At 48.9% G+C, this 22,002-nt stretch overlaps 10 protein-coding genes across 10 annotated transcripts; 4 read left to right on the top strand and 6 right to left on the bottom strand.

Moving 5' to 3' along the window:
- Window positions 1–602: 602 nt before the first annotated feature.
- AtWU_03450 (aldehyde reductase II) lies at window positions 603–1,794 on the bottom strand (the record flags this gene model as incomplete). The annotated part of the gene is made up of 4 exons (XM_035498562.1): window positions 603–907; window positions 959–1,093; window positions 1,151–1,504; window positions 1,551–1,794. 4 exons carry the CDS (start codon window positions 1,792–1,794, stop codon window positions 603–605), a joined length of 1,038 nt encoding a protein of 345 aa, XP_035354455.1.
- A 1,242-nt stretch (window positions 1,795–3,036) lies between these two features.
- AtWU_03449 (Zn(II)2Cys6 transcription factor) lies at window positions 3,037–4,804 on the top strand (the record flags this gene model as incomplete). The annotated part of the gene is made up of 2 exons (XM_035498561.1): window positions 3,037–3,126; window positions 3,185–4,804. The coding sequence occupies 2 exons, from the start codon at window positions 3,037–3,039 to the stop codon at window positions 4,802–4,804; spliced, it is 1,710 nt and encodes a 569-aa protein (XP_035354454.1).
- A 525-nt stretch (window positions 4,805–5,329) lies between these two features.
- Window positions 5,330–6,954, bottom strand: AtWU_03448 (Zn(II)2Cys6 transcription factor; the record flags this gene model as incomplete). The annotated part of the gene is made up of 4 exons (XM_035498560.1): window positions 5,330–6,085; window positions 6,136–6,273; window positions 6,330–6,842; window positions 6,895–6,954. The coding sequence occupies 4 exons, from the start codon at window positions 6,952–6,954 to the stop codon at window positions 5,330–5,332; spliced, it is 1,467 nt and encodes a 488-aa protein (XP_035354453.1).
- Window positions 6,955–7,450: 496 nt separating this feature from the next.
- Window positions 7,451–8,341, top strand: AtWU_03447 (uncharacterized protein; the record flags this gene model as incomplete). Its single annotated transcript, XM_035498559.1, has 3 exons — window positions 7,451–7,695; window positions 7,745–8,015; window positions 8,072–8,341. The coding sequence occupies 3 exons, from the start codon at window positions 7,451–7,453 to the stop codon at window positions 8,339–8,341; spliced, it is 786 nt and encodes a 261-aa protein (XP_035354452.1).
- Window positions 8,342–9,415: 1,074 nt separating this feature from the next.
- Window positions 9,416–11,453, top strand: AtWU_03446 (lysophospholipase phospholipase; the record flags this gene model as incomplete). Its single annotated transcript, XM_035498558.1, has 3 exons — window positions 9,416–9,464; window positions 9,549–10,197; window positions 10,265–11,453. The coding sequence occupies 3 exons, from the start codon at window positions 9,416–9,418 to the stop codon at window positions 11,451–11,453; spliced, it is 1,887 nt and encodes a 628-aa protein (XP_035354451.1).
- Window positions 11,454–12,794: 1,341 nt separating this feature from the next.
- On the top strand, window positions 12,795–14,951 carry AtWU_03445 (purine and uridine phosphorylase; the record flags this gene model as incomplete). Its single annotated transcript, XM_035498557.1, has 1 exon — window positions 12,795–14,951. The coding sequence occupies one exon, from the start codon at window positions 12,795–12,797 to the stop codon at window positions 14,949–14,951; it is 2,157 nt and encodes a 718-aa protein (XP_035354450.1).
- A 383-nt stretch (window positions 14,952–15,334) lies between these two features.
- AtWU_03444 (Ldh family oxidoreductase) lies at window positions 15,335–16,402 on the bottom strand (the record flags this gene model as incomplete). The annotated part of the gene is made up of 1 exon (XM_035498556.1): window positions 15,335–16,402. One exon carries the CDS (start codon window positions 16,400–16,402, stop codon window positions 15,335–15,337), a length of 1,068 nt encoding a protein of 355 aa, XP_035354449.1.
- A 360-nt stretch (window positions 16,403–16,762) lies between these two features.
- AtWU_03443 (transcription factor domain-containing protein) lies at window positions 16,763–19,042 on the bottom strand (the record flags this gene model as incomplete). The annotated part of the gene is made up of 3 exons (XM_035498555.1): window positions 16,763–17,737; window positions 17,787–18,920; window positions 18,977–19,042. 3 exons carry the CDS (start codon window positions 19,040–19,042, stop codon window positions 16,763–16,765), a joined length of 2,175 nt encoding a protein of 724 aa, XP_035354448.1.
- A 607-nt stretch (window positions 19,043–19,649) lies between these two features.
- Window positions 19,650–20,124, bottom strand: AtWU_03442 (Dabb family protein; the record flags this gene model as incomplete). Its single annotated transcript, XM_035498554.1, has 3 exons — window positions 19,650–19,755; window positions 19,819–20,047; window positions 20,106–20,124. The coding sequence occupies 3 exons, from the start codon at window positions 20,122–20,124 to the stop codon at window positions 19,650–19,652; spliced, it is 354 nt and encodes a 117-aa protein (XP_035354447.1).
- A 434-nt stretch (window positions 20,125–20,558) lies between these two features.
- Window positions 20,559–21,368, bottom strand: AtWU_03441 (SDR family NAD(P)-dependent oxidoreductase; the record flags this gene model as incomplete). Its single annotated transcript, XM_035498553.1, has 1 exon — window positions 20,559–21,368. The coding sequence occupies one exon, from the start codon at window positions 21,366–21,368 to the stop codon at window positions 20,559–20,561; it is 810 nt and encodes a 269-aa protein (XP_035354446.1).
- Between the last annotated feature and the right edge of the window lie 634 nt (window positions 21,369–22,002).

Here is a 22,002-nt window from a genome sequence, read left to right as displayed (position 1 = left end):
TTGTGTGAAATTTTGAAGCTGTACAAGGCTGGACCTTGATATGCAACACCTGTCAGAGTGACTAGTGCGTCACATTTCCTTATGTCTATATTTATCTGTCCCTTTATTTGTGTCAACAATTTTTCTTATTCTGTTTCTTGTGAAATTGGAGTTGCATATACCAGAATTTGTCCTACATCGAAGATCCTGCCTGCTTGCCTCTATTCGTAGAAGTGGTCTATACGATTTCCGATCATACGTTTACCTTCAACCATGACATAATGCTTGGTTTCCGTTCCTAAAATCATATTTATCTTCTCGGAGCTTAATTGTAACCGGTACCAGATATATCAGTAGAGCTAAAACATAATATGATACCCGGCGATGGATATCTTGTCGACACAAGTATTATATATCCATTGATTAATACCAGCCACTGCAGTTCACAGCATAATCTAACATCCAATGAGACAGATTATATGAAGCTTATACACTATGTGCAATTGCATACTCCATCAGACTGGAAAAGGTGCCATCGGGGCCATGAAAGAATGCATTGCTGGACACCGACAAAGCTCCGATCATGGGACAGCATGTTCATATTCGCAGAATTTGCTACCCCATTATTTACCCAGATAGTCTTTAAGGGTATCTCTGACGGCCGTATCCAGGTTTCTGAATCCTGTGCCCCATATTTCTTGCAATAATTCCTCCGCTCGTTTAGCTGGCTGGATCTCAGATTCATTGTTCAGCAGCCCAGGAGCCTTAGGTGCCAGCTCCCGCTTCGGAAATAGCTTTTGCAGAATAGCTAGGATGTCATTGCGATTGAACGGTCCGGCGAAGGCGAACAACCTTTCGTTTACCACTTCGGGCCGAATCAATGCGGCAACGTGAAGCCGCGCAACGTCTTCTACATGGACAAAAAAGTCTCTGAATGTCAGCTAATGGCGCGATAATGCTCGCGAGGAATATAACTCACAGGGAGGGAAATGATTAATGAAAGCGGCCATTGCAGCTGTATCATTCTCCAACATAGTAACAGGGATCGCAGACGTGGACGGGTAGCCTTGATCCTTCGTGCTCAAAGGTTTTCCGAGTACCACCGGCGGAATAACTTATATGAATCAGCAGTGCGCCTTCATATCGCATCGGGGATTTCATGGGATTGTACCAGAATTTGCTACAAAATGTGGCTTTTCGCGAGCAACCCAGGACCACATCTCCTTTTCACCCAAAACTTTGCTCGCAGCGTACACATCCGTGCTCCGACTCTCCAAATAGGGAGGTGGAGCCCAAGCCCGCTCGACGGCCCTGTCGTTCCACATGTCAACGGTGACAGTCTCTTTCAGTAAGGTTGGTTCCAAGACGGCAATAGCTGATGACGTGAGAACAAAACGTCTCATGCTCTCCTCTCGGGCAGCAGACTGGAGTATTCCCCTGATTCCAGCTAGGACCGGAGGAATAGCCAGGTTTGGGTCTGGCCCTGCCTGTAATATGGCTGCGACATGCACGATCCCACTGGCGCCTGCAAGGGTCAGAGTGAAATCAGCGAAATTGATCTAGTCACTCACCTTTCACGGCCTGATCATAGGCGCCGTCTCTAGCCATATCCTCGACCATAGCCAGTTCGAACTTCCCTTTTCCGTACTTTTCTTCAAACAGCTTCAAAAGCCATTGACATCTTGTTATGTTTCGCACAGTACCCCGAACCATATATCCCTGCTGCAGCAGTTTCTCGGCCACATGGGATCCCACGTATCCATTTACACCGGTGACGACAACCAGACACCCGGCTGGAAGGACTGGACTGAACATGATGTGCTTAATATCGCTTATTGTGATAAACTTGCTTTTGCACTTTGCTCGAATGTAATCCAAAAGAGAGAGAGAGAGACGCAGTGTTTGTCCAAAGAGTGATTCGACTGAAATATTCAGGGTTGACGATATTTATACTTCGATTCCAGGCGCTTCGGAACCGGCATCGAGTTCCCCTGAGGACCGCTGAAATGGGAGTGGTCCCACAGAGTTACCAGACTCCTGTATCCACTACACTGGTTGTTACAAAAAACGCTAACTCCCAGACAATACACTACAGAGATTAGGGTAGTTAACTAACAAGATGTAGTTAGCCTATAACGTGAAGTGTACATACTATTTCCCTGCAGTTAGATACTGGACTGAATAGATTGAATGAAGCGCACGTAAATTATATAGTTGGCCAACCAGACACGTGTGTATCACACCTCTACCGGTATCATGTCCATCAGTATAATATCTTACAGTGGTTAGAGACTTGACCACTATAGTCAACAAGTCGATTTTCGATGGTGATTTATGTAACGGGGAATGTGGATTTCAGCAGGCAGGGTAAGGGGCGGTTTCGATGGAGTAGTAGTCCCGAGTGTGACACTTGCTATACAAATCAGAGTACTGAATACTAAAATTTGAGTAGCGCTAGCGCAGCCGTTCACTTCTTTTAGCTATTGTTGGACAAATGCTGCTTCATGTGAACCCTAGAAAATGAGACACATAGTAATACATGTTGAAATATACATTAGCCTGAAATTTTTGTACGATGTTTCCTTTACTCGGAACGGGAACAGCTACGTTCCGAAAGTACACTAACTGCAAGAAACTAGAAGGATGGTATCACAATCCGGGAAACTTCTCCACTGGAGGATAATTCCAGCAAGCGCAATCTCACGAGGAGGGAGCTGATGCTGTAAAGTGGAGCCTTCCAGCAAAGGTAAAGTACATCTACTAAACCTAACTCAGTCAACGATTGCGCTAGCGCCGACGGGATTCGCAGAGCGGTGGAGCATAACTACTAACTAGTTAGTAATCAGAGAATTATGTAAGTACCTACCTTCAGAAAGGCGGTATACAGGGGGGCCATTTAGACACCTGCAGCTTCACCGTCTCGAAATTCTCGTAACGCTCATCATTTCCCCGCTTCCACAAGACCGATGCAAAGTTCCCGAAGCTGGCTTGCTAGAGCACCCACAGAAATTCGTAGCTACTAGCGGAATGGACCGCCTGCCTGGTTCATCCTGAGTCATGTACGGCCCTACTCCGCCTCGACCTAAGAAAACCAACATCACCCGAAGCCGGAATGGCTGCATTCCCTGCAGGAGGAAAAAGCGAAAGGTGAATCTCCTGTGCGTGTAGTTTGAACTCTCATTGGCGTTGCTAAGCTTCCCTACAGTGTGACGAAGGCAACCCAAGCTGCGGGCTCTGTTCGCGGCTGAAAATTCCTTGTTCTTACCCAAGATTCTTGATTCGATTCCAAGAAACGCCAAATGACTCGGAACGAACGAGAAAGGTCGCTGACAATGGTGACCTTTTGATGGAGGTCACCCGCATGGGAAGCCCTCTGCGTACACACCATAATCCAACGTTCAGCAATAGAGGCATTCAGCCTGAGTATGTGATGAGTGGGTCAGATCAACTTTATCTTAATCAGTACTTCGCACATACCGTCGACTTACTGCCAGCCAGCGTGCGTCCTATTGTTTGGAGGATGTCAACTCTACCGGCTCTATATAATGCAACTCTAGCATTCTCTGCTGCTCGATTTGCGTATTCATTAGGTACTCCTTACCTCACACAAACGAAGACACTCATCCGGCCAAATCGACACTTCTTCATCCAGTCACTGAATTACTTCAGTCGGGCAATTCAACTGTTACAGCAGAATTCCAGCCAACTAGATGATATCTTTGCTACCATCGTCTTTCTCATCCTCTTTGAAAATGTGGTTGGGACCGTCCACAGTTATTACAGTCACCTCCAGGGACTTCAAACTCTTACTCTTTGCTACCATCAAGCGTTATCGGCAACGCCTTATGGCCAACGGCTGCTGCGAGCGAGCCTTTTTACCATTGCAAAAGGTGCTCTTTTTCTCGGCCCGCTGCATTCTCCACGCAGGGGAGATATTGTTCCCCACGACATCGACATACTGGCAGAGCGGATTTGTTCACACCAAGAAATTTTGTTCTTCAAGGTCGTGGACGCTGTCAACATCTCGTTCAGTTTGCTCCTTGGAGAGTTCTTATGGTGTTCCTCTGGTAAGCTACAGCGGGTGCTACAGAGAATTTCTGGAAACGACAACCCTCATCTCCCGGTAAGCTCGGCGTCGGAGGCTTATGAGAAGCTCACGAGTCTGCGGAGGGGTATCGACGTCCTTTTCGCTCAATCGACCCCTCTTTACAATGCTTTCGCTGAGTGCACGAAACACCCAGTTTTCCATGAGATGGAGTTTAGTTATACACATGACAACATCCCGCCGATTACTCTCTCAGGTCATGAGGAAGCAATGGCCTGCTCAATGTACGCGCTAACTCAGGTCTACTGTGACAGGCAGCTGCTTCAATCATTACTCGACGGAGCGACCGGACAAGTCAATCCAACATTAAACGGATGGGCCAAGATCATTCTGGGAATCGCAAAGGGATGTGATCCACCGCGCTACCTATACGAGGAGATGTATAATATGAACATGTGCTGGATTCTCGTGCTATTGTGCCTGCGCTGGCCTAACCCTGATATCTTGGCCTACATCGCACATACCGTTTTACCATGTTTGAAAAAAACCACTCCCGCAAAAGAAGATACTGCAGGGGCTTTGCTGCTCTTTGAAGTGGTCATAGAAATGCTATGTTCCGAGAATGCGCGAGGTCGTAAGGTCTTCGCTGTACATGTTGTCCACGAAGATCCATCTGATTCTACTGCATTCCTCCTGGTCAATCGCTCCTTACGTCTTGCGATTCATGGATACAGTATTGATGGGAACTTTTTCAGCGACTACATTCCTGCTCTACATTAGGACAACGGGACAGGTGCGAATCTACCGTGGTTTCTACTATATATTAGCCGCGTCGCTGAGGGAGATAATGAAGTGGATAAAGTGTTAAGGATTTCCACGATCGAACGTTACGTATCCTCTACACAAGATAAAGATGCTGTGAAAATTCATATGTTCTGTGCACCCAACCTGGAGGATGGCAAACACTGAGCGAAAACATTCATTCATTGCATACTTTATACTAAGCCACCGTAATATTGTGCGACTGAGAGCAGCCTCATCCGATTACTTGCATGGGTGGTATCCACCAGGCTATAATCAAGCCACGTCCTAGCAGATTCTCTGGAAATTTAGTGGGTGAACACTAGTGAATCCCTGCTGTTTTATGTTTTTCATTTTTGTTTTGTTGAATGAATTATGCATTATTTGATAGTGCGCGGAGTGAAAGAAGAAATGAAGGGTGCTAAAAAAAACGCATCGCTGGAGGAAGGGAATCAACAATAATGAGCGGAAATATATATCACATCATGAAAACACACCCTGTTCTCACGTCCCCGGTATAAAGCTCCTCGTATGCCCATTCCTGAGCATCTTTGCCATACCAAGGGCCTGCTGGATCCCCGTCGTATTCCCAATGTGCTCCAAAGTCTGGATTATCCATTCCTTCGTGGCGGGATCTGAACTCGCGCAGTCGCCCGCCACAAACAAAGGCCATAGCAGGCGAACCACGGCTGTGAATGTCACCTCCCCAGATACAAAGTGGTATGGAACACTAGCGCAGATATCGTCCGTCATTTGCTTAATAGTGTCTATCGAGTCGAACACCATCTGTTGGCATTCTGATGTCCCTTGTAGACCCCAGAGACGGAGGGCCATTGATCTGATCATCTCGTGTAATATGATTCGGGTTTGGCGATAGTGATTCCACATTGAGACTACCCCGACGGCCTTGTATACGTGGTAAGTGTCGCTGTGAAGAGGGATTTGCGGGCGAGATTTAGGGTTACTGTGTATGTCAACAACGGAGTATTGCCAATGCGGACCGAGTGACATGGCCCAGGACCGCAGGTCAGTGTCAAGGTGGAGGGCGTTGCTAATTAGCACGCTCAGAGTGTCGATGGAATCGTCAGCCAATGCTGTGTTATCCACTTCGATAGAGAGGTCGTGTAGCTGAATCAGTATGTCGCAGAATGTCTCCATTGGCTGTGGATTCTTGTCCTTATTGGCTCCTGCTACGTTCGTGAGGGCTGCTATCTTCGGTGAATTGTACCTCTGGGATCTCCTGAAAATGCTGCTAATTGCCTGATATAGGTGAGAGGCAGCACGCATACAATAATTGTGATGAGACTTACATTCTGCAAGCGCACCAGTCTGAACAACTCAAGTCCCGTTGATGAGTTCAACTGCTCCATCCCACGTAGTTCAACAAGCTTTGTGGCTCCGCGAACATGCTGCGACCAGCCCCGCATTGGACTCGGGAATGTGTTCAACTAGCACCTGCATTAGAAAGCTGAGCCGCGAACCAGTGGAGCTGATCTAATCTTACCTCATACATGCCGAGTAATATAACAGCCCCGAGAGTGGAGTCGGATTTGGCCGATGATGGGTCTCGTAGTGCGTTGTTAGTGGCAATCAGGGCTTTCCCATACTGTTCCCCTGCTGCACGCTTTAGTTCGGGAAGTCGATTGATTCTCGCCATGCTCTCTAGCCCTGCAGCTTTGATCGTGGCTTGGAGTGCAGGGGACGGGTCGGTGCTTAGCAGGTGGGGCAGGTAGGAGAGGAGACCCTGGACTCGCGTTGTACCGACGTAGTAAGTGAAGATATGCGACATGACCTGGTCGTCGATCGTGGTTGGCGCAGGGAGTATAGAGGCTGGGGAAGGAGACTTTGACGAAGAAGGCGACTTGCGTTGCTTTCGGGCGATCGTCCCTCGACCTTCTACTTTCACTGTAATCTCGTCGGTTTGGTCGCAGATTCTTAGAACGTTGGGATCGCGATACCCTGAGCACTCCTGGTTGACCCTCAGGCATTGTGTACACGACGGGCGTCGTCGATCGCACTGTTTTGTCAGTACTCCATGATCATCAAGAGCCTCGAGGCGCACCACGTACGATTAGTCGCCGTGTCCTGCATAAGGCACACCCCAGACCTGGCTTCCCCCGGTACACCATGATAATAGGGCTATGTGTGGATAGTCACTTCCCAGAAAGGTAACCAGTTCGGATGCCAGAGTTTGAAGACGCTTGGCTTCTAGCAAGTGGGACTTGGCTGCCTTTAAAGCCGACCAAGCACGTCGGGCATACGCTAGAAGTAAGCACTAGTTGCCGTGGATGTGGGGGGCCAGGATGCCATTGGGTCGAGTTTCCGAAACTTTATATTCTCCCACTTGCTCAGCCCGAAACCCAGCCACGGGTTGCAGAATATAGAACAATTCTGCGGTGATACCTGTAGCTGCAGATGATCGCGAGGCTGAATACTGCATCCTCCCGATCAATATGCCATTATAGGTTAAGTCAGTCGTTTGTATAGCCTCAGTTCGAAGCGTATATAAATTCCTGTCTTCTCCGTCAAAATGCTGCATGGAAGCATACATCAAGCGACCCTTCTATTACTCTTTTCTTTCCATCTAGGATTATATCTTATATTGTGACATTTACCATTCACAAAATGAACGGAATATTTGCAGCTGACCTTGCGGCCTATCTGATCCTCTCGCCGATCGTTGTTTACAATTTCATAACTCACCGATGGACCGGGTTTTTAGCCTGGTACTCCCTGACCATGTTCTGTTCCGCTCGAGTCATTGGAGGTGCTCTAGGAGTTCGCGACACCAGCAGCATGACAGCAAACATAATCCAGAGTGTGGGAGTCACGCCTCTAATTCTATGCGTTGACGGATTGGTTCATGAAGCGTACGTATATGGCTCGAGATATGCTAGATCTCGTACTAAATAACGACAGTCGAACGTATCGCTATCCCTACGCTAGTCGCCGCCTCAACTGGTCCGTTGTGATCGGGACATCAGTCACTATGGTGGTAGCTATAAGTCTCTCCATCAAGGCCTGTCTGGATATTTTCGAGAACAAAGCACAATCCGACGATTATTCATTATGGAAGGCTGGGTCAGCCCTAGTTGTTGTAGTTTGGATCTTCCAGATTGGGTGGTCGATTTATTCCCTGCAATTCCATGATAAAGGTATTCAAGGTCCGGGATATCAAGGTGGCACTGGGGTAAGAATTTCATATTTGCTAGCAGGAAATGGGCTGACTGACATGTCGTTGTGTAGCTCCTTCAGGGTGCGCTGGTTGCACTGGCATTTATCGGTGTCCGTGTCATCTACGCACTTGTTGCTGTTTGCACCGAGAGCAAAGATCTTAGTCCGGTCTATGGGCTAAAGTCTGTACGCGTTATTCTCATGTTTCTTCCGGAGTTATTTGCGACCGTAACCATAATAGTCGTTGGTGTCCGCACCCGGCGTCTCCGCGAACTGAAAGATGAAACGGACTATGGAAAGCTTGATGTCGTCCAGCCAACTTCGATTGGCATTGCGGCTTAGCAGCGGATGCCTTTCCCCGATTTTTTTTGTGAATAGATCTTGATTTCTTTTTCTACGGCGTCGCATACATCTCTTTTCCTCTGTTTCTCTTTCACTTCTCGATAGAATATGTTAGCATTCGGAATTCAGATACCATTTTGCAGCTTTTACTCTTCTCAAATCCAACAACGTCAAGTCAATATCCCCTCCCAAAGTGATCAATCATAGGTCAGTTCGCGTAGCTCTCACTCAGCCTCTGACGCTGCGGCGTATCCGGTGTCTGCATCTGAATGGTGGAGCGCTGATGAATTTAACCAAATGCAGACCGCTGTAGACTGTCCTTACGGGTCATGACCCACACTAAAGCAGAGTTAAACCACCCCACTCGTTATGCTCATATGGTAACGTCTATTGTTGGATGAAGCTGGATCTTTGATTGGTGCGGCAGCAAATTGGGCGGCACAGCGATCAGGGATGAGAAACGTAGCTCTACCCTCGTGGGCAGCAGCATTACTGCAAGTGGTGGCTGCGTTGACTTGAGAGTGTTCAACGATGGGGAAGAAAGGGAGGAAACGTGGCCCGCGCCGATCGTTGACCACCGCTCAGCCTCCGAGCTGGTTGCCTGATTAGGTTTAGTGTGGAGACCGACAATTTGGCCCCTTCATCATGTTGAAAAATGGATATGTCAGAATGTAGCATTCAATCAAGCTCATCTTCACCGATCTTGTTACTTATTAGGGTTAGCGTGCATGAGTCAGGGCATCCAAGTGCTCGGCTGTCGTCCTCTAAGGTCTAAATCTCGGCTGGTGTGGGACACTTCGCCCCCAAATCCACTTTTGAGTCTTGAGGCTTTTAGGCCTGGGGTTATTGTTATCCCCACCATGGGTTATATTGCCATTCCTAAATGGGTGTACCAGATCGGTGGGATGGGGCTCAGCTTTACAGTCAGTTCAGCCTTGGGTAGCTGTGATTTTGAGTGCACCTGGGAAGCTTAAATATCGATCATTCCCAAGAACATTCAGACCTGTTCTCCATCCTCGATTACACACTATCTATTCATCTACGAAGGTCTCATTTGATTCTTACAAAGTAATCATGAAGACCTCCGCACTACTCGGCTCGGTTGCCTTGGCCTTCCTGCCTTGTAAGTCCTTTGCGCATTCCTCTCGCTTTATTGACATCACGATGAAACTCGATTCAAATGACTAATTAACATTGCGTCCTATAGCCACATCAGCTGCTCCATCCCAAATAAATAGTCGCCGAGCTCGAGCGGACATCAGCATTGAGCGGCGGGCCTCGTCAAATGCCACAAACCCTTATGCTCCGGTCCATGTTTCCTGTCCGGCAACTCGGCCTAGCATTCGTGGCGCTGCAACACTCTCTCCCGAGGAAGTTTCCTGGCTAGATACCCGACGTGAAAAGTCTCTATCAGGGCTGAAAGAATTCTTCGGTCATGTTGAGATAGATTGCTTCGACGCTTTGGACTACCTCGACACAAGCGACTCATCCAGCTTACCCAATGTTGCAATTGCTATATCCGGTGGTGGTATGCGCGCAATGTTGAATGGTGCGGGCGCCCTCAAAGCATTCGACAGTCGGACTGAGGGAACGGCTGCTCAGGGCCAGTTGGGCGGTCTACTTCAATCGGCAACCTATGTTTCTGCTCTCAGTGGAGGCTCCTGGTTGCTGTCTTCAGTGTTCATGAACAACTTCACAACCATCTCCGCCCTTCAGGATACTTTCTGGGACTTTAGTTCCGCATCCATCCTTGAAGGGCCTGCAACCATGGAACCTACAGATTTTTGGGGGAACGTCACAGCTCAAGTGAAGGCCAAAAGGGCTGCCGGTTTTACCACTACTGACGCGGATATTTGGTAAGCCATATACTCATATAACATTCAACCCAAGATAACAGCTACGGGTAAATGCTAACTAATGCAGGGGTCGTGCCGAAGGCTACTACTTCCTCAACTCTAGCCATGGCGGCGTTGACATCCATTGGTCCTCGATTACGGAGACACAGGCCTTCCAGCACGGAGACATGCCACTACCACTGGTGGTTGTTGACGGCCAGTCCTTCGCGGACGCCAATGACGAGCCCGGTGAAGACAAACCCATCTATGAAGTCTCGCCCTGGGAATTTGGAACTTACGACAACAATATGTATGGATTCGCACCACTTGAGTACTTGGGAACCCGATTCGTGAACGGCCAGGTGCCCGAAAATGAGACCTGTGTGCGCGGCTTCGACAGCGCTGGATTTATCACCGGAACGTCCAGCGACATTTGGAATGAAAACGGCGCAGACATTGCCGCCACCCTACGTGCTGCGATAGGGGATGTTTCAACTAACACTACCGAGGGCGCTTTGGAGGTAGAACTGCTCTCGTACATCCTCGAGGAAGTTATGGGCGCTGTCAGCTCCAACAACACCGCCACCAGTGGCCCAGCTGCCTACGAGCCCAATCCTTTTTATGGATACAACGCGAACACCTCGCCTTTTGCAAACACTACAAGACTGACAGTGGTTGACGGCGGTGAAGATGAAGAGAATATTCCCCTCAACCCACTCATCCAGAGAAAGCGTGACGTGGATGTTATCTTCGCCATCGATTCCAACAACAATGATGCCGGCTACAAATGGCCCACTGGAGAGTCACTTATCGCTACTTATGAGCGTACTCTTGCTGGTTACGCCAATGATACTTCGTTTCCTTCCATCCCGGACGGTAACACCTTTGTCAATTTGGGACTTATTAGCCATCCCACTTTCTTCGGCTGCAATAGCTCGAACATGACTACACCTGCTCCGTTGATTGTCTACCTGCCTAACCACCCCGTCACTTATATGTCCAACACAACGACTACAGATACGACTTTCAATACTACAGCCCGTGATGCCATGATAACCAACGGATTTAATGTTGCAACTCAGGCTAATGGCACTCTGGATAATGAGTGGACTACCTGTGTGGGTTGTGCTGTGCTTAGTCGTTCGTTTGACCGGACGAACACACCAGTGCCTGCTGCTTGTGAGCAGTGCTTTCAGCGCTATTGCTGGAATGGTACGCTTGATACCAGTAATCCAGCGGTCTATGATCCGTCGATAATTTTTCCGTCTGGCTTGTAGGTCAGAGATCAGATGGCGAGGGTTCAGAGGTGGTGGATGATGTCCTAATGGGAATATGTATTTATAGCTGGCGAGTGAGGGCAACATGGCTGCAATAGAAACCTTCATGTTATTATTTTATATATAGACTTACCGTTAATCAATGGTGTGTCGTCTTTCATTAATAGTGGATAAAGTAACATTAGTATACGTTTCTCATCCAGTTTAAGGTAGTGTGAATTACAATGAGCCAAACGATGCGTTCTCCCCATCCAATCTTTTCACAAAATGCTGCCAAGGATTATCCGGAGATTTTTCCCATTATTAGCTTGGTTCTCGTGCTATCATGTAGTTGCGCTAACCAATATCCAATAGTAGACGACGTCGAGAGACTGACTAATGTGGCTCGAGCCTCTGGACGTCGGAGGTTCGGTGTTAGGCGGGAATCGGGCAACTACTCATGGACCACACCCTTCCATATGAGAAGACCAGGCTATACAGCCTATACCAGCTAATTAATGGTCCAACCTCAGACTTCTAAGCCAATACCACCCACCCCAGAAGATAAGAACGTGGTAAACTGGCAATCATGTACAGTCTACCCCTCTACCCAGTAAGATTTGGTTCCTCATTCATTTCACTCGCAGCCTGCAGAGCCTAACGAGAAACGACAACATCGACTTGTGCCAGCCGATTTAACCGACAGGCTTCGAAGTGATTGGAACCTCAAAGACACCAGATGCCCACCTGAGAACTATTTGCTTGCTGATAGACGAGGCTAGACACCAGCGAGGCTGCTTACAGGATGGCCCCTAGGCATGGGGTGTCCCTGCCCAGGAAAAAGCAAACATTGCTCTTTGATTCGTTACTAGGCACACCCAGACTTTGGAGTTCATTTCTCGTGATTACGGGACGGTCGCCATAGGACGCCATCATTTCCCCTTGAGCTTAGCGTCTCTAGGGGCTCGAATCACGTCCACTGCTTTCCATGCAGGTCTGCATTAGTGGCATTAGTGGTATGCACAGCACGGTAGCAGGTTTCGAATGGTCTATCGTGCGCAAGGCTGAAGGCCAGAGTATTTAGGGGGCCGCTTAAAGCGTCCCCGGGTGTAAAAGCCCTTCATAATCCCTGGGTGGATATGGAAACACAACGCATCTGTACTTGAACCAAGGGGTAGCCTGGGACCAAAGGTGAGTGGGTCTTCGTCCAGATTACATTCAGCTTTTGGTTGACCATCATTAATTTCCAAATAGTTACAAGCTTGCCATAGAATCGCTCTTCGATTCCCAGTCTTGTGTAATACACTTCTTCGACCAGTCGGCTATTCCTCTCCTTGTGCAGTCTTCGCTACAGCCTTGACTATGTCTTCCAAAAATCACCCTTTCGCGACAGACTCAGTTTCATCTCTGAGAAAGGCCCCGCCTTCGTGCGACTTCACAGTGGGATGGATATGTGCCATCTTCATCGAGTACCTTGCTGCGCTGGAAGTACTGGATGAGAAGTTCGAGGCCCACCCCGGAGATGTGCAGGCTGGAGGAGATTACAATGAATACACGCGGGGTCGCATTGGAAATCACTATGTGGTGGTTGTCTGTCTACCCGCGGAGTCCTATGGACTGGCGTCAGCTGCGACTGTCGTAACAAACATGCGAAGCACCTTTCCAACTCTCCGATTTGCGTTGATGGTTGGCATTGCTGGGGGCTCTCCACGAGCTGGTAATGACGTGCGCCTGGGTGACGTGGTTGTCGGCACAATGGTCAAACCAACCAGGTTTGGCAAGGATACGACTGAAGGCTTTGAGCACACTGGCCATGTTTCTCGCCCTCCCAACATCCTGCTTTGTCGTGTAAATCATCTGAAGATGCGCACACTCATGGATATAGACATGGAAAAAATTGTTGACGACAAAGTTCGTGCTCTGCGCATCACTCTCAGAGACAGGTTTCAGCCCCGGAGCACGATGGTGGACCGCCTCTATGCATCCGACTATATCCATAGTGATGTTTGCGATTGCAAGAGGAACGAGCCTGGTCTTCCTGACCGCATTGTCGCCCGGGAAGAGCGCCTTCCGGGTAACCGTCTTGTGGTGCATTCTGGGCCAATAGCTTCGGGTGACCAAGTCATCAAGAATGCAAAGATTCGCGACCGTGATGCGAGTAAGCTTGGTACGATCTGTTTTGACATGGAGTCGGCGGCATTGACGAGCATCGATGCCATTGTCATCCGCGGCATCTGTGATTATGCAGATTCACATAAAAACGACGAATGGCATGGCTATGCTGCTATGGCTGCTGCACTTACCGCCGTCGAGTTTTTGAAGCTGGTTCCTGTCGCCGATGTTCAGAAGACTCGGATCGGTATCACCGAGGAGGAAGTCCGTCGGTTTGTGGAAGCGTCAATCGATGAGCTGAAGGTTGTAGTAGATGATACCTTGTGCAGTCAGCAAGAGAATATTTCGAGGGTGCAGGCTACACTTGAAGGGGTCGATCAGCGCTTTTCGCTCCTCAACCGCTTGAAAGAGCCAGTGACACGCAACGAGGACGAAGTGGGCCGGACAGTCGTACAGCTTCGCAGCCTCGAAGAGTCTCACAACAAACTCGCGACTGCACTCCAAGACCTTTCGGAAACAATCTTACAGCAAGAGAAAAGAAGCTCAACCGCTGAGACTAAGCGAGAATGGGCGACTTTGCGTGCTACTGTCACTAGCAAGTCTGCGGAGTGCCGAAAAGCTGCCGGTTTCATCGGTGAGACTTTGGATGTGGCGGGAGACGTTCTAGAGGGTGTTGGAGAATTCACCAATAAAGATGAAATAAAATTTGCTTCCCAAATGACTCGGTTCGGAGGCAGATTTGGTAGTATCATCAGCAAACGCGGCGACAAGCAAGCCGATTCTCCTGTCAATGAAACAGCAACGATCGAGGATACCAAGGAAACTAATGACAGCTTCTGGCAGCGACCCAAGTTTGAAAAGCCCAACTTCATCAGCCAAACCCAAGACAAATTTTCGAGCTTGGTGGGTAAGATGTCGCTTCGCAAGGGTACCAATGTTGAACCAGAACAGAGCTATGGGGACGGTACGGATGCAAGCTTTGAGTCGACTGCTTCTAACAGGACAAATGGCCACCATACATCAACGCCTATGCCGGACAACAGGCTTGCCGAACCGGTTGTTGAATCACCTACGAGTAGCACCACCTTCTCCAGCACCACTGCGTCAGCACCTTCAGGGAAAAGCAACAGCATCCCAGGAGGATCCCACAAGACTGTCCCTCCGGGTCCGTTGCGACCAAAGCCCGACAGACTCCGGCACAGATACGGTGACGGCAGTGGGGGATCGGTACAGCCCCTTCGTGGGCAGGTCTCTCACGAACAGGGATTCCGAAATGTCCAGGAACCTGCACAGAGGGTTTACAGAAGCCCACCGTCTTCTCATAACACAAATGTTCTAAATTTTGCAAGGGACATCGAGAAGAACGGTTCCACTAATTGTGTGATCCGGCCCATTCACCAACGCTGAGTTCTCAGGTTGGAAGGGTGCTCTGTCGTTCACTTCTTCGCTGCCTAAATAGACATCCTCACAGGGCATGTCGCGGACCAGGAGTGGTTCAATTCGCGCAGGTGAAGAAGTTACTATGATAATATACTGATATTCCACTGGTTTGTTTCGCTGTGCTTTTCGTTTGTATCCTTATTCATCTCCTGCTAGTTTGTGTGTCCGTTATGTCCAAAGCAATGTTCAACTCAAATATTACAAATACAATATGACACTGTACTTTGGGAGATGAAGATTCTGCGGTTTCCTGTGTGCCGCACACGGCTGCCGTTCATGTCGGACATCCGTTGCTCTTCTACTGGTAAAGGCAGAAACCAATAACCCAGATCGACTATGCAGAGACGAAATCAATCAACCCTCAACTTATCCGCCCCAACCATCTCCGCCTCCCTATTCAACGCCTTAATCTCCGCCTCCGTAAACGGAATACCCTCCTTCAATCTCATCTCCCTGGTAATCTGCTCAATCTCCCCAGGATAATAAATCCTCTCCACCCCAGCCATCTTATCACTCTCCACAACCTTTTGATACAAATAATCCATCCTCTCCTTAAACTCCTCTAAATCCATAAATAAATCCGGCTTGATGGCCACCAAGAAATGACCCACATCCGCCGGCTTGGACGGATCATACGGCCCCGTCACACCCCCGGCAAACGCAGACCCGGACAACACTCCCGAAAACACATCCATCATAATCGCCAGCGCAGACCCCTTAGGCCCTCCCATGGGAAGCATCACACCTTGAAGCGCCTTGGCCGGATCATCCGTCATATTCCCCTCGCCATCAAGCGCCCAATCAGTGGGGATTTTCTCCCCACGGCGAAGCGCCTTGTAGATCTTGCCCCGGGCGGCGATTGACGGCGCCATGTCCAGAATGAACGGCGGAGTCGATCCAGCCGGAGCACCGCACGCGATCGGAGACACGCCCATGAGCTTGGATCTACCGCCCCAGACGGGCAGGGCGGGCGAGGAATTCGTGAATACGAGGGACATCATTCCTGCGTCCAGGGCCTGCTGGACTATCCATGCGGACATGCCGAAGTGGTTCGAGTGCTTGATGGATACGAGACCGATGCCGTATACTTTGGCCATCTCGATGGCGCGTTGCATGCCCATATGTGCGGAGACGAACCCGAAAGCGTTATGGCCGTCTACTTGTGCGACAACGGGGGTTTTCTCAGTGAGAGTGGGGGTGGCGCTGGGCGAGAGGACATTTTCGCGGATCCGTTGCATGTATGAGGGGATGCGGTTGGAGCCGTGCGTGTCTACGCCGCGGAGATCGGCTTGCACGAGGCATGATGATACGATCTTGGCGTGGTCGGTGGAGACGCCGTTTTTCGTCAGGATAGACTGGATGAATGTTTCCAGGTGGGTGGGGTTGATGTGGCGGATTTGGTGTTGGGGGTCAGACATTTTGGTGACTGTGAGTTTTATTTAATTAAGAATGATTAGGGAGGTTCTGTTGTTATTGGGTTTGAGGTTGATGTTGAGGATGAGGATGCGATGCTTTTATGAGGGGAGCTTGTTTCGGAGTTTATCGGGGTTGGCCGTCGCCCCACACGGGGCACTTCCGAAGCGTGACGGATGGTCCCCGATTGGATGTATGACTCAATTAAGGGTTCGAGAATGCACCTCATAATTGATGGGTCTGTTTTCCCTGACTTTAGGTCACAGGAAATATTCTCCGGAACGTTTTCGTTGGGATGTTGTAAGCCCCTGATGAGTAGGCTTCTTACCGCATGCCTGAAAATGCTTCTGCATCTTTTGCTTTCTTCACTGTGGTGAGCTGTTGAAGACCTCCCACATCAGCCCATCAATGTCGGGCATTCCGCTCCAGCCTTGAAAGTCGCCCTGCAGGAGATCATCAAACAGATTGAAGTGGTAGGAAGTATCTTCCGGGGGGTATTCCTGAGGAAGAGCTAATGCTCCGGGGATTTGATCAGAGTTGCCGTACCCCTCGGGAATGCCATTATATTCTGCCAATTGATGGTTGTGCGCAGATGATGAGCTCTGCATGCCTCCAGATCGTGACTGCGTTCTATCGGCTTCAGTGTGCAATCCGATAGTCGATTGGGTTCTCAGAAGCCGTTCTATTGTCACACGGGATAGATCGTCAATGCAATCCCGCGCCCGAGTAGCCTCGCTCCAGTGCTCCCCGATGCTACTAAGTATGTTCTGTGCCATGGTGAGACTCGACATGAGTTCATCGACGCGCACCTTCGTCGTAGTTCTCGGTAGTTTCCAGATACAGTAGAGTAATACAAGCGCCCCAAGGAATACAGAGTGAACAAGGAGTCGGCTGTACAGCAGGCTTCCTGTTCTGTATATATCGCCAAACGTTTGCAGAAGATCGACAGCCTGGTGGAAGCAAAGATCGAGCATCTCCTCCGACGGGTTCGGAATTGCCGGGCTTGGTCGCAGGAGTAATACCATTGTTTCGTGATATCTGGTCTTACAAAGCTTGATCATCACATCTCCTCCACTAGTTGATTCTTGCGGGATTGTCGATCTCCAATCTTTGAGTGATTTTATCATATCACGCTGCCACATGAAGATATCCCGCACCGGGGGATAGGCATAGCTCGGTACGTCACGTTGAATGCTGTGCATGACATATTTTATCTCTGAGTTCATCTTGGCTAATTTGAAGAGATGAATCGAATGCGACATGTGTGACGGTGACTCCTGTGGTTCGTTGCGGTTGGGGTCAGGATTGACAAGGCCCGTGTCTGGTATGTCCAGCGGAAACTATGACCTGATTAATATCTCCTCATGCGCTGTAAAAAATTGATCTTACCCTCATCTCACAAGCCTCATCTCTGATACCTATTGGACGCCCCATCATGGTACAAATAGCTCTATCGAGCGTATATACCACCCAAAAGATACGGGTCCGTATCTCCTGATCAAGCAATGATATTCCTAGAGAAGGAGATGTGCGGACGTCGCGTTGTAACCCTAGATCTATCACACTAGCAAGACACTGATAGTTGAGGTTCCATATGTTGACATTAGTAGAGGGGTTATGCAACGCATAAACCATAAGAAGTAGCATGCATTGCAGAGCAGTTACCGAGCCATATGAGCAGACCTGCTCGACATACTTCATGGCTGACGCATAGTATCCCTCCACGGGAAGATGCACCTTACATTCACGAGATAAATACAGGGCTGAGATGGATAGCACCATGTAAACCTGAAACAAGTCCAGGGGGTTCTCGGTGTGGGATGCATATACCCGCTCAATCACAGACATGTGGGTTGGCTCATGCAGGAACGGGTAGATAAGATGTACCGTTCGGAAGTATTTCCGTGACAGTTCCATGGCGCTTTCTTTTCGAGTAGGCAGCAGGGTAAGGTTACTCAGTAGTTCAGTTGAAAGACTAGTTGACTCTGCCGTGGCCTTTTTCACGCCTCTGGCTTTAGGTCGCCGCCCAGCGCTGGAGAATATACGGTTCGCAAAGAAGTACCCGCTGGATGGCCCAATGTATCGAGGACCTTCACCAGAGGACAATGACACCAGTCCAATCTCATGCGCCGGTTGATGCCCAGAATTGTTTCCCTGCACATGAGGTTGTGGATGCTGGTTGGACAGTGAATCGAAAGTATTCTCTTCATTGCGTGCAACGGCTGGAGCCTCTCTTCGAAACTCCCGAGAGGATTGGTGCACATTAGTGGTCGGATCATCTTCATGCTGTATATCGACAGAGAGTATCGTGCTATCATGATCTACTGCGTTCTCTGGGTCGTTATTGCGAGGTTCAAGTCCTAAATCCACATTGGCGCAGTTTTCCTTGACAATCGACTCGAGCCATCGGATCCGATTCTCCATGTTCGAGATGTATCTCCGCGTGACCTCCTGTTTTCCATCATTCACACATGATACCCCTGCCTTCAGGCAGGAACTACATGATGGCTCATTCCCATCACACTGCGAAGCGTAACACCGTGAGCGCGAATCAACAAGCGAATGATCTGGCTACTCACGCGGATCTTTCTTCGTTGGCATCGCCTACATGCCGCTCTATTCCGGTTTCGACGCGGCGAGTCCATGTTGGCATATAAACATCCGAGTGGGGACAAAAGGTCTGATCTGGGATAACAGATGCTCTATCACTGGATGACTGGACTGGGGTGTTGTTGCCGGGTCTTTCTCACTTTGCCACGTGATCCTCCTTCCTGGCAGTCTGTAAATCTGGGGTACAGCTAGTTCAACAGGTGATATGTAATTGCTATATTGTGATTGACCTGATTGGTGAACCGATGCAAGCTGATGGGTGAAGAAGTTGCTCCATCTCTTGCTTTCTCAACGCTACCGGCAAACGGCAATGTGGGTGGCGCGGGGAGTTCCCGACCGTCAAACGGATTGCCTCCGTCACTATGTCATGTGACTATATTGAGTGCCTTATATATCAGGCGACAATATGTCTCCCTGATCGATCAGTAGACTCGGCTTCTGAAAATGAGAATTTACACTCCTTAAAGTAAGCTTTTTCTAAAAGACATTATTGCGAGCGTTATATCAGAGATGTCTTCTTTTGTAGGCGTTGACAACTAATGGCTCTAGTATTATCATCCAAGTTGTGTCTCCATAACTTACACCCATGCTCTGTCAAGATATATAACTAACTCCTCTATTAAATTGCAAAAACATTCATCCTTAGCCCGACGCAGGAAAATCACACATATACTCATCCTCCTCGTCAACCTCAAAGTCAAATCTCACCAGGTCCTCCTTGTACGGAAACATATATGTCGATGTCACGCTGCCATAATCAAAGTTAGCCCCGGCAATCTTGACCAGAGGGCGATATTATCCATTCACTTACTCATGATGCTCCTTACTAGCCTGGTATTCTGCTAGTGCAGCCAGGTTCTCATGATAGCTTACTAGAGCGATTTGAAATCCCTTGCTGCGGTCTATGGGGTCGGTCACACTGGGACCGCCCACAAGGAGGCGTCCGGATTTCACACAGGGTAGGTTCTTGAGCTTTTTTAATTCTGTCACGAAGCGTTGCTTGTGCTCCTCGGTGACTTCGGGACGGAATTTAAAGAGGACTGGTTGGTAGTGGTTTAGTTGAAGATCATAGACTCTGTAATAGTTGTGTGGACATACCGATGTGGACGAGAGTCATTGTGGAAAGAGTCTATGGTAGAGACTGAATGTGAAAATAATACATACAGAGATAAGTTCTTACAAGAATATTTGAAGTTATAAAGAGAACAACGAAGGTATTTAGCTATGGATGCTCGTGCTCGTGTAAATTAGATTAGGTGAACCTGACCCGCGGCTATTCAACCATCAGCGGATGTCTTCCGTAGCTTGCGGGGACATGCCGCTTTGTATTCAGTTTGACTACAGCGTACAACAGACGGGACTGGGCAGGTCCAATGGGGAAATCATTACATCTAGAGTGTAAATCTTATGTTTGATCAAGTATACTATGTATAGGGATATATGTTTTTCTAAAACGACACGAGATAGTAACCCGTACAGATACAGCATGCAGCGTGGGCTGTAGTAGCCTGCCACATCAAAAACATAGAGAACATGGAGGATAATATCTATTTACACTCTCCCTGTAGAAGAAGTAATACCACCATCCACCACCAACTCCTGCCCAGTGATATACCGTGCCTCATCCGAAGCCAGAAATACCGTAGCATTAGCCACATCCCAAGCATCCCCCATGCGCCCCATTGGCACCTGCTCATCGCGCGTCTTCATATATGCCGCCTCATCACCGCCCGGCGCATACCGCTTCGCAAGCTCCCGAGTATACGGCGTATAAATCAGCCCCGGAACAACTGTATTCAACCTCACTCCCTTCCCTGCATATATCACCGCAGTGGCCTTTGTAAACTGCATAATAGCTGCTTTCGTAGCCGAATATGCAACCTGCGGCTTCCCGATATACCGCAGCCCGGCAATACTTGACACATTGATTACTGTGCCGCCCGTCTCCTGCTTCTCCATGATAGGAAGCACGTAATGACTCGTGAGATAAACGCTTTTCAGATTCAGGTCGACTTGATGATCCCATGTTTCTTCGCTCATTTCGGCGGGACCACCTGGTTCGGATTTCCCCACGTTGTTGATTAGAATGTCGATGCGCCCGTGGCGTTGCATGCAGCTATCCACGAGGGCCTTGACGGAGGTGGAATCAGTAACGTTTGTTTCTTGGACTTCGCATTTTCCGCCCTCTTTCTCAATTCGAGCCTTGGTTCGCTCGGCACTGGATAATGAGCGGTTGCCGCCGAAGATGATCGCGCCTTGTTGGGAGAGCTTCATGGCGATGGCGGCGCCGATGCCCCAGCCCTCGTCGGTGGTCTGGCCGAGGCCGGTGATAAGCGCGACTTTGCCGTCTAGTCGAAGCATTTTGAAGAAACAATTGAAGAAGTGAGTAGGTAAATATGAACAGGCAATGGTAATAGAGACTGAGTTATAGCTTTCTTTATCGCAACTTGTATGGAGATATCAGCGGGTGTCTGCTAGTCTTAGACTAGCTGTCAGTCTTACCCCTCATTATGGGGAACGGACCATCTCCGAGGCTCTATCGGCCCCGCGCGGCGCCCTTCCGTCGAGCCTCTTGCTGGTAAGGTTATCAATTGCAGTAATGATGGCTATTTTTGAATTACCACTTTAACGAGCAGAAAATGCCAGCTGGTCTAGGGCAATATATCGGAGCTTAGTAATGTTAGCGGTGTAAGTACCTACTTTACTTCTAGGCAACCATCTATGCTAGGTAATGCACTTTGACTGGTGAGCGTTAATACTAAGCGGGATAGAATTTTGGGGCTGTGTTTGTATCCTCCTACCGTAAGATGAGAATGCCATGTGCCAGGTTACTATAGTCTGTGGACACATCTTTTTTGATCTGAGTACTTTGATTGCTATGCCAACTAATATGCAAGATGCATGAATCAATACTAAACTGTAATGTGTCCATGCCGTGCCAAGAAACAAGGACATGCTGAAGAATTGTGCTCATGCCCCCACATCCCGCGAATTG

This window comes from Aspergillus tubingensis, assembly GCF_013340325.1.
Source record: "Aspergillus tubingensis WU-2223L DNA, scaffold_5, whole genome shotgun sequence".
NCBI lineage: Eukaryota > Fungi > Ascomycota > Eurotiomycetes > Eurotiales > Aspergillaceae > Aspergillus > Aspergillus tubingensis.
The sequence above is the reverse complement of the archived record's forward strand: the minus strand, read 5'-3'. Positions and strand labels throughout refer to the sequence as shown.